Below are 12,301 nucleotides of genomic sequence, written 5' to 3' on the forward strand. Positions count from 1 at the left end.
TTTATAATAGAAAAAATATACATGATTGATTTTAATCTAGCCGGTCTCCTAAAATTAAATATAATTAGATCAATCAAGTTCCACTAAAAAAAAATGCCATCATCCCTAATCTAATATGGAATTTTTAAATGGTACATTAAAAACATTACTGGAGAGTATTATAGAACACTTAGGAGAATCTATAAAACACTCAGGAGATTCTATATAAAAAAACTATCGAGCTACTGCAAAAGTCAGGCACTTCTAGCCTCACCTCCTGTTCTTGGTACCATTTGGGAACAAATCACCCACAAAAACATGGAGTGAATCACTCTTTGTTACACAAGAAAGTGAGACAATTCATCACACGTACACTATCAAGAACTCAGTTTGACTTTATGAATAACACAAACTAAGTCCATCAATCTATACTGGGCCATATGATGTATATCATCAAAACAATGCTTCCTTCTTGATCAAGATGATAGCCATTTCTCCAAATTGCTAAAGTATTCTCTATTATGTTCGACATAATTTCTTACGCTCATAGCAAAGACCAGACCTCAAAATAATATACTAGGTGTCCCATGATTCCATCTGGTTACCAAACTAACGAGCTCAAATCTCATAATGATGAAGCCATTCCTGTAATTATCTACATCAGCAAAACACAGACATTAAAAGATGGTTATAGTATAAGGATTTATGCTTATCAAAACATATTAGTCATTCAAACAAAATCTTAAAACACCTAATAGAATCTGGGCCACAAGCATGTAAAATTTTCATTACAAACACTATAAAAAATCTCGAGTATGTAAAATACATCATCAACAAGAATCTCGAGTATTATTAAAATCGCTGGTATAAATTGTGTATTATAACGCATGAAAACTGATTAAATATATTAATTGATTTCCAAATATTCTTGTCATTAATGAAATCCCTAATTTCACGTTAATTCCATATAAGATGAAGATATACAGCTTGTACAATACAACAGATACATGATAACGCCCTTAAATTTTCAGAACAATTACATGATTGCCATTATTATATGTATAAACATATTTATTAAAATAGTTAATTATCAACGGTGTAGATGGTGGTCTCTTGGGTCTCTTGATCAGGGAGGTCTCTCTAGAACTCAACCCTAGATATATATATATATAGAGAGAGAGTTTTACTCCAATAGAAACCTCCTTATTCTAGAAACTAGAAACTATCACTAAATTTCTAAGAGAATATCACTAAATTCTCAAACAACCCCACTTTCTCCTTCTTCTTCTCCAACCCACCAACCCTCCACCCCACTTCCGGCAGCTTCACCCTACCACCCCCGCCAAGTCTCTGCTACTCTCTCCACCTCCATGCCGCCCGACCCTCCATAGCCACCACCTCCATGTCGGCCTCCATTATTTATATCACCACCAAATCCAACCCCCCTCCGGCCTCCACCGCCCCTTCCATTCCACACCCATCTCCACCTCCACCTGCACCTTCGTCATCACCTCCACCTCGGTCTTCCTCACCTACAGTACCGTATATCTAGCTTAATGCCGATTTAAATTCCAGATCTTTGCCAAAAATCTGCCGGACAAAGCTAAAGGCTCCTTCCATGTCCACCACCTCCATCTCCACCTTCACTTCCATTATCTCCACCACCGCAACCACCACCTGAATCGGCAACTAGAACAGATTCAGAAATTCTGGGCAGTTTCCGCAAGTTTTCACTAATTCGTGCAACACATATCACTAAATCGTAAAGAGAATATCACTAAATTGTACTGAGGATATCACTAACTTGTATTGGTTTCTAGTTTTTATTTTAAAAGTGGTTTCTATTTGATCATGAGCCTATATATATATATATATATTATTTAATATATAAATTTATATATTTATAATAAATATCACATAATATTTATTTTTTATATTTAAAATAATGTATATTTTAAGTACTTAATACACATATCACTAAAAATTTACAATCATTTGATATGTAAAATCATTTTGACTTGGATAACTTAATTAAACAGAAATTTTAAAAAAAATATTATCAAAAAGTAAATATAGTCTATTTTAATATGTAACTTTCTATTTCCCAAAATAATAAATAAATATTTTCTAGTAGTTGGTCAAAAATTAGTCATTTTGACTCCTCGAAAAGCAAAATTGACATATAAATTGAGACGAAGAAAGTATTTTAACGGAAGTTAATGAAATTTAACAGAGAAAGTGTGTATCGTTATTGAAATGTAATAGTGAGGTTGCGAGTTAGAGTTTTCTAAAGTAGAATACTTTGAACGGAAGTTAGGGGGTGCAATTATTATTACCTCTTATGAAATACATGGGTTTCAAAAAGATTTAAAAGACTATTAACAAAGTTTTTTTTTGGGCCATTTGTGAAAACAATTGGGCCAAAGCTGAACTACAATTTAACTGCTAAGACTACTGGGCCTTATATGTAACACATTTTGCTTCACCTGATCTGACCCGAACCTTTTCAATCGAGAGGCAATGAAAGATAGTTTCTGATGAATAATCGCAATATCTGTATTAAGGGTGTGATAGCTGAGCAGGTATCATCATAACTCCACTATGTATTCGTTTGATTGAAACCCTAGAACTTATCAATTGTTCTATGAAATATTAATTGTGCTATTAGCATTATTTTTAGTTATTTCTTGGTGGAATGTTGTTTGTGTTATTAGTACTGCTTTTGTATTCTATATATTGCTTAGCATAACATATGTGTTTATTTGTTACTTGGAATTAGTAATGGATGCTAAATCTTTGGCAAAGTCGAAAAGAGCACACACTCAACATCTTAATAAGAAGCATCATCCTAAACCCACATCCAAAGCTCCTTCAGCTGGTGTTGGTGTTGGAGGAACCGCCTCGCAAAAGCCTAATGTCAAACAATTTAAAGGTTCTAAGAAACTTCCATCGAACTGGGATCGATATGAAGACGAGGATGATTTGGATTTTCAAGGGAGCACGAGTCAAGTCAGTGATGTTCTTGTGCCGAAAAGTAAGGGGTCGGATTATGCTTACTTGATTTCCGAAGCAAAGGCTCAGGCTCAGGCCCAGGCAAATTATCCGGGGAGCTTTCCTTCGTTTGATGATGATTTTTCAGGTGTGTTATGCACTTGTAAGATTATTGGCTTGGTATCAAGTATATTTTTTGTATTGATTTTGTTTGGGGCTAGTTTACACTGAGGATATGTCTATTTGCAAGGTTTCTTATATTGGGTCTCTCTACAGTTTACAGTTACTTGTTTCATTTTCGATCATTGAAATTGTTCTATTCATAATCTTTTCTTTAACAGTTTCTAGTTATTTTTTAGGGACTATTAAAAGCTACTTTCTTTTTTGGTATTATTAATCTTATTAAATATGATGATCATAATTTGTCTATTGGATGACTTGAGGAGTTTTCACTTTATAGTGACGTAGTAAACAAATTTACATAGTATAAATTTAAAGCAGACATGCCAATACCTGGATTATTAATCCCATAAATCAAAGAAAATGAACTGGATTCCACTGTTTCTGTTGTACTGAATCCGAATACGCATCTGAAAGAATTGCCCTGATATTCACCTACTTTTTTCACATAGATTTTAGAGAGCAAGTAGGTTCGTTGCTCTCTGTTAGAGGAGAAAATATTCTGTCATGGGCTGCCGAAGATGACTTTCTATCAGAGGACAAAGCAAGTGGGGTTCAAGAGGTGCGCTAATACTTTCTGATGTTGTGTGATATCATTAGTACAAGATATATAGTGCAGGACTATCATTATAGTCTATATGTATTCTATATCATTATGGTGTGGCCTGTCTTCTCTTACTGGAGAACCATTTGATCTATATTTTAACCTTTTTTTGTCCCTTGTATTCCTTCTTGTCGATGCTGAAGTGTCACATCATTTATCATATGATTGATAGGATAGTTGTTTTGGGACACACTTTGATTGACATTAGGAATTTGTGTTTAGAATAAAGGAGCATTCTACATATATGCATATATGATTGTTTAATATTCTGATGTTTGTGGTGATTCCCGATTTTGCCTGTCCCTAGGTCGTGCTGAACTGTGTGTTGTAATTGTAATACAAGGAAAGATGTGGTTAAGGAGTCCAAGAACCTTTAAATGAACGCATAATATTAAACAAGTAGAAGGAAGATATACAATAATATAACTGGTAGCATTGTATTTACATTCATCCCATGGTTCAGGATCCTATGTTTGTTTTATTTAGCTAAATTTGTTCCTATATTAGTTGATATTTTTGTTTGCTTCAAGTACTCAGGCAGCTTCCACTATTTTCCTCTGCTTCATATTACATGACATTGACTTCCTTTCTCTTCTGCTAAAATTTTAGGCATCTTTTCTTTCAATGGATTTGAATGCTCTTGCAGAACAACTCGCAAAAGTGGATTTATCAGAAAGGCTATTCATGGAAGCAGATCTTCTACCTCCAGAGCTGGTAAGGCTGTAATCTACTTTTAGTTTTACTTTTCTGTTGTCCAAGTACAGTCTGATATATCCAAGGTAAAGTAAGTTGATACCCCAGGCCCAGGAGGCCAGGACAATCTGATATATATATATTTATGGAACAACAAGTTAATGCAACAAGGTGTTGAATGATTTGTTGTAATCCTTTCTTTGTGGCAAGCATGAACATTCCTCTAGTGCTGTGAGGAAATATTTTAACCATATATGGATCTTAAGGTCTCAAGTATAAGATCTCACTTAAGTGTACTATCTAATGTGGGAGCTTTTTGCAAGGTGCAAACTAATTTTTTTTTTACAAGTACATGCATAAAATTGTAGTATACAATTTCTACATCATCTTAGAGGTATGATTCATATGTGTTGGGGGGTACAATACTTTGAGTTCGAGTGTGCCCTTTTTTTGTTAAGGCTTCTTGCAAATGATTTCGGTTCATATGTACTTGCACATAGGATGGAAGAGATGCTGTTACTGGTAGGATTTATACATGTTCACATTCATAGCTTTGATTTTTTAGTTTGGCTATAGTTTATGCACTTGCGAGCAATATTAAAATGTTCCACTCTTCATATCTATCAATATTATACTGAACTTTGTGTTCTTGTATCACAGCTCACTAAAGAATTACAAGCAAGTCGTGACCACACTTGCACGAGTGCAGTTCCAATTTTAAGTGAAACAACTAATGTAACCTCTTCTGAAAAATCTAAAGGAGCTAGTGAAATTGATGGGGAGATTGAGGTCCAAGGGATTGATGATCTTGAGCATTCTCTTAAAAATCTATTACAATCCGAAAGCAGATCTGATAAGAGCTCCATGCCAAAGTCTAAAAGACCGCTCAGTACTGAACCTGCATCAGTTAAGAACAAAAGTGATTCTGGATTCAAGGTGGCAGACGCAGAAGCAGAGCTCGATGTGCTCCTGGATTCATTTTCTGAACCAAATACTTCTCGATCTACTCTCTTCAAAGAAGGGCCCCGATACAGCAGTTCAACCATATGGTCAGAAGAAACTACAACTGATCAATTGGTTTCTACTCGTGTGAAGAACAGTCTAGATCAATCTAAAGCGGCATTAACTCTCGATGATTCGCTAGATGACCTCCTAAACGAAACATCAAACAGAATCAACCAAGATACTGTAACATGGTCTAATGATGTAAAGACTTCTTTTGATGTTCATCCATCCCCTTCGGCCCCTACAAAGTCAAAACTATTAGATGACTTTGACTCGTGGCTAGATACAATTTAAACTGTGGCTTCTATCCTTGCCGAGGGTTGTTAGGATCCCAATTTTTGCTTGTTTTTGTTTAAATTGTAGACATTTCCGTCAATTGTCGATTACTAGAGTAACCGCAAAATATAGAAAAGAGAACAGAAAATCCAAACATATGCCCAACAAATCGAAAACCGGATGATCTTGTATGTACTCAGATGGTATTAACTGGCAAAAGGATATTTTTTTTTGTTGGTAAAAATGTGTTTTGATTAAAGGCACCAACTTACCGGTGTGCAGGTAGAGCATGGTTTGGTACAAATATATACGGTAATTTTTTTTACAATTTTACAACAAATCTTTCTTAAACTAGTACTCTCTTGAATGCTGTCTGTTTACAGCTGTATAAAAGTAAGAAAAATCCCTAAACCCAAAAAGACGGTTAAAAAACAAAGAACTTTATTCTGCGACAAAGAATTCGGGACTAATTGGTTGATCTATCAATTCAGATATTGGGGAATTATTGGAGATTTACTGGATAAATCAGGAATTTTTAGTCAAAAGAAGATTAAACGTAATCGGTATGTTGGTGATTTTTTGTAAGGATTAATCAGAAATTTTTAGAATAGTGTCCGCATGTAATTGCTTTCAAAAAGGATATGACAACAGCTGATTATTTATAAGATCATGTAGTATTGGTTACAAAAGTAGTCCCATCTGAAGGGCAGAAATCAGAACTAGTTTCGTACTGCAGACCAAGAATTTGCTTGGACCCAATCAAATGCTATAGGGCTCAGAAAAGCATCTGGTATTCCAAAGGATTTCACCAATGCAAGTGCATGGGGTCTGAGTTCGCCGCACAGTTTTGTCACTTCTTTCCTCACTACAGCAGCATTATCTGTTGACAAGTACCCGTATCGGAGGAAGGCTGCATCTTCTTCCAGGGTAGTAGTTACATACATGGATCTCACTATGCTTAAAATGTCCTGTTGAAAATGGTGGCACTGTTTAGATATACTAAGACATCAGTTTCCTAGTGTAACTCTATGGCCTTGAAATTCAGTGATGACTGAGACCCTAATGCTTCAATTTTGGCTGGTTAGATATAGACTAGTGAAGAAAGAGTGGAGGAGAGATAAAACTATCTAGGCAGTCACTAATAGTTTTATGACCCATTTACACACAAAGGAACTAAACCTAATTGAACTTTGCAAATTTAATGAAGGTTTTTGAGTACCTTTAATTCACCAGTTGATTCAGCTAACTCAGCCTCTAAGAAGGTTCTCAAAATCGCCAGATCTGCAAAGGCCTTGCCGAGGTCTTCAGCAGTCTGATAAGTCTTTAAGAAACAAAGGAAAAGTGTGGGAGATATGAAACAGGGGGCGGAAAAAAGCAGCAAAAAATTATAGAGAGTAAAATAGCACCGAATGCCAGAACATTGAACAATAAATGCACTCACCAAAGTGAACGCTTTTTCTATGCTCACTCCCTGTGCTTGGTATTCAGCAACTTCTGCAGAAAACCGATTCAATAGATCCCTCTCTCTCAGGCAAAGAATCTCTATCTGAAATGATCAATTTTGAGCAACAGATGTCATTATCCAAACAAAGAAAAAAAGACAAAGTACTAATGAACTATTACCTGGAAGTCAATGCTCCTGAGTGCAGAACTTGTTAGCTTAGATGGAATAACAGGACAAGGTTTGTTCATGTGCTCCAGGCCTAACCCTTTCAGCGGCCTCTTTTTCTTTCTAGCAGAAACAAATTCTGAGAGAAGAGCTTTGCTAACCTACATTTAAAAAACCAAACTATTAAAGTTTCTGGATTTATATATTAGAAAGTTAAAAGACTAAAACTGATTAGCTGATTACCAAAATAGTCAATCAAATTAATTCTCATAGTACCTGTTGCATAAGGACTTTATTGTCACCCTCAAAGGTGGATTGCACATCATACTCACTTTTAAGCTGACCGATACGATTCTCGGTCTTCAAACCTTGTCCCCCAATGGCTTCACGACATTCCTGATTCAAACATTTGTAAAGCTCAGTAAGGAGGCCACTATAAATCTAACTTACTCTTGATTGTAGATTTTCATTACAACCTGTAGAGTCCGCATGTTATGCCAGGTCAATGTAGCCTTAAAAGCACTGGAAACAACATGAATGTATTTATATGATTCAGGAGTCCTCGTCACATATAGCCTTTTGAGATAGTTACCAGCAAAACTCATAGCATATCTGTATCACAACAAGCAGCTTATTCGGCTTAGGACAGCGACAAATCCATCAAAATAAGGACAGTAAAAGTGAAACTCAACCAATATGAAGTTGTCTTTACTGATTACTACATGCTGACTTTCACACAGTGAGTAAATTTATCTTCCTCTCATTTCAATGGCCAAGAAATGTTTATCAAAATCACATTATAACCTAGTTGAATGAATTGAAGAGAACTTTAAAAAAACTTTCACAGATTTGAGGTATTTACGTCTGTGCAATAAGAGGTAGCAGGCGCCTTTGATGACTTGGATAATCAAGAAGAAGTACTTCAGGTCCATTGGGAGTAATTGAAAATGCCTTCCTTGTCAATGAGTACCTTGTGGCAATTGCTAAACCAATCTGATAACAAATAAGCTCATAATCCAGCTTAAATAATGAAAAAGGGAGTATAAAACTAGATAATAAGCAAACAAGTAAACTCATTATATATAGTTATCTAAGCTATTCACCTTCGCTGAGTAAACCGCACTGGATGAAATTGTTACACGACCAAATACCAAAGGCGCCATGAATGCAGCAAACCTCTGAAATATATCGACACTTACAATTGGTGAGCTTTATATCAGTTGAATGTCAGAAACTAACACCTTTTAGTAATATATTAAACTCAGTTCTTTTAACAAGGTATAGAGTTTTTATAATGGGTCATCGCTTGTCTTACTTATCATTTAAATTTCAAAAAAAAAAAAAAACTTTAGATACATGAATGTTCAAATTCTCTGGTCCGGACAACCACAAGTTACCTGATCTGGGTCCTTAATTGTGCTAAGATACTGGCCATCTTGGGAAACATCAGCCACTGAATTTAACAGATTCTCTCTAGGTATTCGGAGATTATCAAACCTGGTGATCACAAGTTGGAACATAGTTGAATTCATCTGCCATTGACTTACAAACATAGATATGAATAACACGACATGTACCAGATTCGACCATTGTCAACACCATTTAGACCAATCTTATGGCCACAATCAGCGATTCGAACTTTTGGGCATATTTCGCCATTTGTATCTCTAATTTGGGCTATAAAGGCATGGACTCCTTGGTTTTTCCCATCAATCTCAAGTTGTGAGAAAACTACCGCATGTGTTGCATGCTATATAGAAAAATAACAGTAAGAAAGCAACAGAGTTACTCTCTTGAGCTGAAGCTTATGCTGGAAGGGAGAGTGGAAGTACATTGGCTGTAATTTCTATTATCTAGATATACAAAATCTTACATTAGCTGCACCTCCAATCCAATATTTTTGGGCCGACTCACATGGTGTGTTTATGACAAACTCTCCCGTGCTTGCATCATACTTGGTCAATGTTTCGATTCCTCGGACCTGAAAAGATTGAACAACAAAGGCAGTTGAGGCAATTTACAGAAAGAATGGAAACGCGAAACTTTCAAATAGTACAAACTAAATGATTGGTTTGTGTAGACATACATTACTTCCATGACCTAACTCCGTCATTGCAAAACAACCTGACACCTTGTATGTTTCGGTGTCCCTCAACCACTTATCATGATGCCTCTTTGTGCCAAGATTCAGGATGGCACCGCCCCTGATCAAATAAACAATGTGGCTAATGAGTGAATTCTTGAAAATAATGTCAATGTTTCAAGGCATCTTGATCTTAGTGCCAGGTATAAGTTGCAGTAGAAACCAGATCATCAACGAACTAAAAATCAAGCCACTCAGATAAATGAGCTTGAGACCGGGGTGTTCACAGACAATTGGTTTAAATTACTTCCCCAGGCTATCAGATAAAGCTAGGTACCTTATATTACATAGTGCAAAGGAGGAATAGAGGGACAATAACTTAGACTCAGGGTTTCCATCTCGTGATCGTCGCCATAACTGACTACTTCCAGACAATAATGGTTCCTAGAACCTCCAATATCCAAAACAGACGGAACAATAAATTGTTTTAATTTCACTAAAGTTAGTTTTCATCATGCCATGTTTAACTCCATAGATCAAAATACCGAAACACATTATAAAGGCCAAACAGACCCATTGAACAATTGGGGCAAAACAGCAAAAGCATACCAAAGAAAGAAATGAACACCAAGCTTAATACCAAGGGAATGATCAAACACGCCATAACAATCCGCAAGAGCGAAACTCCTGAGCTCATTTTCGGGTCCCTTGGCAGTAAGAAATCCATCAAATGCACCGTGGCTTAACAAATACTCAATGCGCCTCATGGTCATGACCCTCTGTTGTTCCATGGACTGATTAAAATTAGGACATGCAAAAACTACACCATCTCTATCTTTACGATTAAACAATTGGCTGCGAATCATGAGATTGTACATCATGTCTCTGTCTTGCCAGTTGTGGCCGTCCATGAGCTTGCGCATTTGGTGAATGTCGAATAATGTAGGCTCCGAGACGTCGGGGGAAGAATAGTGGAGACATGTTGAGGGTTGGAGAGATTGAGGGTGGTGGTGAGATTGGTCTAGGAAGTGCCTGGACAACACTTTGGTCCTCAATGTTAACGTGTCCATCTTGTATGTGACGAATGTGAAGAAGTTTGTTATAAAGAGGGTGAGGTGTAGTCTTAATTGGTTGGCGCGATGACAGAATGTTTTGTTTTAACTCTTTTCTTGGATCAAGGTTTCTGTTCTGTGTCTCGTGTCCGTGCTAATTTAGTACTACTCCTTTGCGCACGTGGATTGTTTTTCTTTTAATTAATTTTTAATATTCTATCAAAACAGGACAATGGATTATCATAAATAATATATCCCTTTAAATTAGATAATTTATGTGATAATTTTTGGAAGGAAAATTGGAATAAAATCTTAAATTTTTATACATCGCAGAGAGACATCATTCTATGTTGAGGTCATTTGACAACCCTATTTTTCAGGAATAAGGTATACTATAAGATTCTATTTTCCTGAAATAGATCCTTATTTTTGGTCAAATAATGGATATAAACATTTTTTTAAATATTTTTTTTTAAAATAGTTTTGTTGCAAAAGAACCCCATTATCTGATATCCAAGTTGTCAGACAACTTTAAAGATAAGAAACAAAAATGAAGGAATAATTGAACAGCAAGTGATGAGAAAGAAAACAGGGAACTGACCAAAGGAAGAAATGAACACCAAGCTTAATCCCCAGAGAATGATCATACGAACCCAGCGCATCCGCAATAGCAAAGCTCCTGAGCTCATCCGTGGTCAAGAATCCATCGAAAACGCCATGTCGAACCAAGTACTCAATTCTCTTCATAGTCATGACTCTCTGCTGCTCCATGGACTGATTATAATCAGGCGAAACAAACACTCTGCCACCCCGATCCCTAGGCACAAACAACTCACTCTGCGTGATAAGCTTGTACACCATGTCACGGTGTTCCCAGTGGTGGCCATCCATGAGTTTTCGCATTTTTTGAGTGTCGAACAAGATGGGCTCCGACTGATCGGGCGGAGAGTAGCTGAGACATGTCGAAGATTGGATGAGAGATTGTTGGGATTGTGGGTTGTGGAGGTGCCTGGACAGGACTTTGGTCCGGAAAGTTGCTGAATCCATTGGTAAGAAAATTTTGTTGCGAGGAGAATTTATGGGAATGTGACGAATATGATGAATGGGCACGGCATGTTAGGAAGTCTTAATTGGTTGGCGCCACAACGACGGATGTCTTGTTTACGTTTACACTTTTGTTCTAAGGAATATTTCGTGGCTGGTCAAGTTTGACATACGATTTTTACATTACTAATTTACTATTTTGTGTTTGGTGATACTAATGTATTATTACACCTTAAAAAGCTCAAATTCTTAATAGCTTAGGCTTTTGTGAGACATTTTATCAGAAAAAATCAAATTAAAACAATAAATAACCCAAACCCGAAACATATTTCAAACACTGCTGCGCTCCTATATCTCTATTCTCTACTATATTCATCTCTCGCAATTTTAGCTTTTTCAAACTGTTGCATTCGTCTTGGGCATTTTCATCACCTCCATCAGACCCGTCATCATCCATCATATCAGTTCGTTCAGCATCGTCATCCAATTATTTGTAAATATGGTATTTTGATATTGGGGTGTGGGTGGGCATCCATTTATTTGTAAATATGATATGATATCTTGGTATTAAGGTTGGGTGTGGCCTGTCAACCATGTCGTGTGTAAGAATTTGTGTATCTAATTGTATTTTAAGCTCAAACTACAACAATGTTTGGCAAAAGTCTGTTCTAATGCTACTAGTCAGCGGGAAAAAATGCCGAGTTCTCAATTTCAAATAAGTCGCCTAAGATAACTCTTCAGTCATAAAAACTGAAATGTGTTTATCTGCAGCATATCCAACTATT

The 12,301-nt window shown here is 36.3% G+C and overlaps 2 protein-coding genes across 5 annotated transcripts; one reads left to right on the forward strand and one right to left on the reverse strand.

The window, feature by feature from the left end:
- The first annotated feature begins 2,436 nt into the window (after window positions 1-2,436).
- On the forward strand, window positions 2,437-5,828 carry LOC108214393 (protein ECERIFERUM 16). Its single transcript, XM_017386377.2, has 5 exons — window positions 2,437-2,561; window positions 2,759-3,118; window positions 3,603-3,712; window positions 4,364-4,468; window positions 5,108-5,828. The coding sequence occupies exons 2-5, from the start codon at window positions 2,761-2,763 to the stop codon at window positions 5,744-5,746; spliced, it is 1,212 nt and encodes a 403-aa protein (XP_017241866.1). The 5' UTR covers window positions 2,437-2,561; window positions 2,759-2,760; the 3' UTR covers window positions 5,747-5,828.
- Window positions 5,829-6,368: 540 nt separating this feature from the next.
- On the reverse strand, window positions 6,369-11,665 carry LOC108214392 (acyl-coenzyme A oxidase 3, peroxisomal). 4 transcript variants are annotated; one of them, XM_064090826.1, is made up of 14 exons: window positions 11,400-11,665; window positions 10,030-10,373; window positions 9,424-9,541; window positions 9,211-9,318; window positions 8,915-9,087; window positions 8,735-8,834; window positions 8,441-8,515; window positions 8,200-8,330; window positions 7,814-7,949; window positions 7,614-7,733; window positions 7,352-7,498; window positions 7,170-7,274; window positions 6,948-7,049; window positions 6,369-6,696 (listed from the first exon to the last, which is right to left on the reverse strand). In XM_064090826.1, exons 1-14 carry the CDS (start codon window positions 11,517-11,519, stop codon window positions 6,448-6,450), a joined length of 2,028 nt encoding a protein of 675 aa, XP_063946896.1. In that variant the 5' UTR covers window positions 11,520-11,665; the 3' UTR covers window positions 6,369-6,447. The 4 variants fall into 4 exon arrangements, with proteins under 4 accessions (XP_063946896.1, XP_017241864.1, XP_017241862.1 ...); XM_017386375.2 differs by having other exon boundaries at window positions 10,030-10,199; window positions 11,229-11,664; XM_017386373.2 differs by having other exon boundaries at window positions 10,030-10,172; window positions 11,199-11,664.
- Between the last annotated feature and the right edge of the window lie 636 nt (window positions 11,666-12,301).

This window comes from Daucus carota, chromosome 3 (genome assembly GCF_001625215.2).
Source record: "Daucus carota subsp. sativus chromosome 3, DH1 v3.0, whole genome shotgun sequence".
Classification (NCBI taxonomy): domain Eukaryota; kingdom Viridiplantae; phylum Streptophyta; class Magnoliopsida; order Apiales; family Apiaceae; genus Daucus; species Daucus carota.

Bases quoted from the DNA above. Each gene is read 5' to 3' on its own strand.
- LOC108214393 (XM_017386377.2), top strand. From the start codon at position 2,761: ATGGATGCTAAATCTTTGGCAAAGTCGAAAAGAGCACACACTCAACAT. The intron at 3,119-3,602 runs GTGTGTTATGCA...TTTTTCACATAG, and splicing joins GTTTGATGATGATTTTTCAG to ATTTTAGAGAGCAAGTAGGT. The intron at 3,713-4,363 runs GTGCGCTAATAC...CTAAAATTTTAG, and splicing joins AAGCAAGTGGGGTTCAAGAG to GCATCTTTTCTTTCAATGGA.
- LOC108214392 (XM_064090826.1), bottom strand. From the start codon at position 11,519: ATGGATTCAGCAACTTTCCGGACCAAAGTCCTGTCCAGGCACCTCCAC. The intron at 7,950-8,199 runs GTAAATACCTCA...GTTGTGATACAG, and splicing joins CTACCTCTTATTGCACAGAC to ATATGCTATGAGTTTTGCTG. The intron at 7,499-7,613 runs GTACTATGAGAA...TTTTAAATGTAG, and splicing joins ATAAAGTCCTTATGCAACAG to GTTAGCAAAGCTCTTCTCTC.